Raw genomic sequence first — 4403 nt, 5'->3', positions numbered from 1 at the left:
AGACATTATTGTTTGTGTGTGTGTGTGTGTGTGTGTGTGTGTCAGTTTGCTCTACTACACACTCTGAAACACGCGTGACGCTTGTCTGCGTCTCACTACACATCAACACACCAACTTCATCTGAGAGTCACTTCAGCAGCATTTCACCACTTACTTTGAGAAACACTATCAGAATACACAGAAACACAAAGAACTGCACTACAACCCGCCAAAATAAAAGTTCTGAAACTATGACTGCAATATATTACTATTGTACAGTAGAATATACTTTTCAAAGTGTTAATTCTACTACTACTATTAATAATACAATTATTACAACTTCATTTTTTAAAGAAATAATCACAATTTTTCATCCATGTTTTAATTTTGACAGTAAACCTCTGCTGCGCAGCAATTTATTTGCCCCCAAAAATGAAATGGTTGGTTTAATTTTTATTTGATTAAAAGTTTCATCAAACGGTTAAAATTGAATTAAACCATTAAAATGTAAAATGGAAAAAAATAAAACTGAATTTGAGAAACAATTACAATGTATTTCTTATGGCTGTAAAAAAATTTTTTTTGCTGAACTTTTAAAATTGTAGTTAAATTGTATGTTTAATGATTTCAATAATTAGACTTGCTTTTTGATTATTACAAATGAATGAAACCATTAAAATGGAGTCCAGAAAAATTTAAACGGGAAACAGAATTTGCTAAAAAATAAAACCGAATTTAAGGAAAAATAAAGTGTATTTCATAGAGCCCTAAATATTTAATTTTTGTTAAACTTTTAATAAATTGTAGTTAAATTGTATGTTTTATGATTACAATTAATTAGACTTGCATTCTGATTAATACAATTTAATTAATCCATTATAATGGAGTCCAGAAAAATTTAAACTGGAAACAATAAAAAATGAAAAGGTAAAAATAAAGTGGAATTTGAGAGAAAACAAAAAAGTATTTCAGAGGGCACTAAATATTTAATATTTGCTAAACTAAACTAAATATTTGAATATTTATATTTATAATACTTATATTAAATATTTGGCAAAAATATTTGTCTTTTAATAAATTGTTGTTAAATTCCATAAGTTTCATGATTTTAATTAATTAGACATGCTTTTAGTTTACAAAAATGTAATTTTACCATTAAAAAGTAATTAAAAAAAAACAGAATCCAGAAAAATTTAAACTGAAAAGAGTGAATTTGGAAAAAAATAACAGAATTAACAGACGTTCTGGAGGAGCACCTGATGAAGTTTAGTTTCCTCACTAGTCACCTTTGGCTTGCTCAGCTCGGTTTAAAAGACAATATTCAGTTTTATCACTGATTTGACGGCACTGACACCATCAGGTGACAACGTGAACTGAACTGAACTGAATAATGACTCTGGAGCTGCTTCAAGTTTGTCACACTGCTAAAACTATCCTCCTCCCTAGTATTTCTGTCTTGTTTTCTAGTATAAATATCTAAACATTCTTGAATCAAGATGCATTTACATGACAAGCGAAATGACTTAAGATATTATGTCTTGTTTTCTGTAAAAAATATCAAAATATTTTGTTAGTTTGTCCTTAAAACAAGCAAAATATTAATGCATCTTGATTCAAGAATGCTTAGATATTTATACTAGAAAACAAGACAGAAATACTGAGTAAGAGGATAATGTCTTGCAGTGCACAGAGGAAGCATGAGAGGAGCACCTGTATGATGTCCAGGTCTTTGCTCTTGACGTGGCCGAGCGTCTGTTTGGAGCTGCTGATGAGCGGCGAGGCGCTCGGTGTTTTGGTCAGCGGGCCGCAGTCGCTGGACGAGTCCACCACCATGGGCTCGATCTCCGCCTCCATCATGGAGATCTTCAGGATGTCGGAGGTCTTCTCTGGCGCTGTGTGACTGGAGCTGGACTCCGGCTGGAGCTTGACGGACGCCTCGCCACTGCTGGACACCGGGGGACACTGATGAGCGCCGAACGTGATCTTCGTGACGGCTGCGCCCTGCGTGATGATCGGCTGCTGCAGCTGAGACACACAGAGAACCGTCACTGATCCACACAAACATGACTATCGATTCGGAGATCTCCGAATGCATTGCCATTCTCTCTGGAATCAGTTCTGGGCTTAGTTTTTAACAGGCTGCACTGCAAAAAAACTTGTTTTCTAATATAAATGAAAGCAATAAGCCCCAAGAAGCCGTGGTTTACAGTGAATTTATAACGGCTAAGGGGCGTTGTTAGGCATGACGCAAAGCGGAGTTTATTAATCTTTTAATAAAAACAGTATTCTTCCACCAAACAATGTAGCTCCTCAGAAACAGTTGTGGTTGCCGAGCAACAGACAAACGTAAACAAAGGTGTGTTACTTTGTAGAGTCAGTTACAACAGCTTCGAACGCGGCTCAGCCAATCAGAATCAAGCACCGGAACTATACTTTTTATAAATCTAAGCATTCTTGAATCAAGATGCATTTACTTGACTAGTAAAATTATTTAAGGTATTAACGTTAAGTCTTGTTTTCTGTAAAAAAAAAATTGTTAGTTTTTCCTTAAAACAAGCAAAAATATCTGCCAATGGAGCAAGAAAAATAATCTTGTTTAGCCTTTGAATTAAGATTATTTTTCTTACCCCAGTGGCAGATATTTTGGCTTGTTTTAAGGAAAAACTAACAAACTTTTGATTTTACATTTTTTTTAAACAAGACATAATATCTTAAGTCATTTTACTTGTCAACTAAATGCATCTTGATTCAAGAATGTTTAGATATTTATACTAGAAAACAAGACAGAAATACTGAGTAAGAGAATAATTGTTTGCAGTGCCACATCACAACAACAACAAAGCTTTAATTCTCGTTCTAATTCTATGAAAACAGCGAGGTTCACATCACAACTATAATGGTAATGCCACAAATGAACGATATTATTGGAATCACTTTCATAGCGTTTTCTTTTGTTTTCAGATGAAGAACAATAAAACACTTTTATACTTTAAAGGGGTGGTTGATTGCGATTTCACTTTTTTAATGTTAGTTAGTGTGTAATGTTGCTGTTGGAGCATAAACAACATCTGCAAAGTTATGAAGCTGAAAGTTCAGTGCAAACGGAGATATTGTCTTTTAAAATTCTGGCAGTTTAGTGCCTACAAAAACGACTGGTAGGGACTACAACGAGCTACTTCCCGGGTTCGTGACATCACAAACCCAGATAAACCCCGCCTCCGGGAACATGCAGCAAAGGGGGCGGGGCCATGCTGCGCTGCTTTAGAGAAGAGGAAGAGAAAACTAGAGGTGCGCATAAAAATCTATTCATATATGAATCGCGATTCTGTCTTCTAACGATTCTAATGGATTCACAAGTTTCAAAATCAGTGTTCTGAAGCAGCGGTTCTTAATACTGTTCCTCGCGTCCCCTGCTCTGCACATGCTCTGCATCTCTCTCTCTCTCATTCATCTCCGACAATGAACTGTTCCAATTATACACTTATTTTCACATAGCTATGAGAAGCGTTAAACATGGACGCGCGTGCGGTTGCTGTACTGTATTAAAGCTTTAATCAGAATAAAAGTTAATGCGTTTTTTTTAAAACGAAGCATTAACACATGTTAGACTGCACCCCATAAACACAATCAAGCCTAGAAAAAACCCAGTGAACCACCCCTTTAAGGTGTCCTTGTTACACATGTTGCATGTACTTGCTTATTTTGTTATAGTTATACAGTATATAGTTTGTTATAGTTACCATCATAGTTATCGTTATGAACTATAAACTTTCACCCCAGTATTTCTGTGATGATACGAATGACTGTAAGACAGAAATAATGCTGTGTAGTTGAAAAGACATAAACATGCTAACTGCTCTCTCTGTCAGCGGCAGCATGAACACAGATCTGAATGTTCCAGTAAGACTTATTCAAAGTGAATATTCTGAATTGCTGTCATTTAGAAATGGGATCGCGTGGGTGTTTGAATGGAGATCACGATCTCTTAAAGGGGTCATCGGATGCCCGTTTTCCACAAGTTGATATGATTACATTGGTTAAAATTTCTCAATGGTAGGGTAAAAAACACCTTTTTTACCCTGTCAAAACCAGCTCTTTTCAGATCAAGCCGTTTTTGTAGCATTTCCCTTTAAATGTTAATGAGCTCTGCTGACCCCGCCTCTCTCTTTTTCGAGCCCTTCTCATGAGATTGTTTACTTTAGCTGCGGAACTTGCCAACTAGCACGTTATTAGGAAGGTGATTTGCAAAGATTCACCTACATCTGCTCCGGCGGTGAAACAATGGCGGACTGTTTACAGCTCACTCAGGGCGGGTTTGAGGTAAAACACCAGCGTCAATCAACAATCGTGGGAGGGGCCTGTCTGTGTGACGTCACACAGCTAAGAATCTGAGAACGGCTTAATATGAGAAAGGGGAATGATTT

At 36.2% G+C, this 4403-nt stretch overlaps 1 protein-coding gene across 3 annotated transcripts in view; it reads right to left on the bottom strand.

The window, feature by feature from the left end:
- The window catches only part of LOC107671635 (BRCA2-interacting transcriptional repressor EMSY-like), a 42890-nt gene that overhangs the window by 1818 nt on the left and 36669 nt on the right, over positions 1-4403 (bottom strand). For all 3 annotated transcript variants that reach the window (XM_016464543.1, XM_016464544.1, XM_016464545.1), the window contains one exon: positions 1690-2004. In XM_016464543.1, the coding sequence (XP_016320029.1) occupies positions 1690-2004 (315 nt within the window). The remainder of the gene's footprint in view (positions 1-1689; positions 2005-4403) is intronic.

This window comes from Sinocyclocheilus anshuiensis, unplaced genomic scaffold, assembly GCF_001515605.1.
Source record: "Sinocyclocheilus anshuiensis isolate Anshui unplaced genomic scaffold, SAMN03320099.WGS_v1.1 scaffold1386, whole genome shotgun sequence".
In the NCBI taxonomy this organism is placed as follows: Eukaryota; Metazoa; Chordata; class Actinopteri; order Cypriniformes; family Cyprinidae; genus Sinocyclocheilus; species Sinocyclocheilus anshuiensis.
This window is presented reverse-complemented; position numbering and strand designations above follow the sequence as displayed.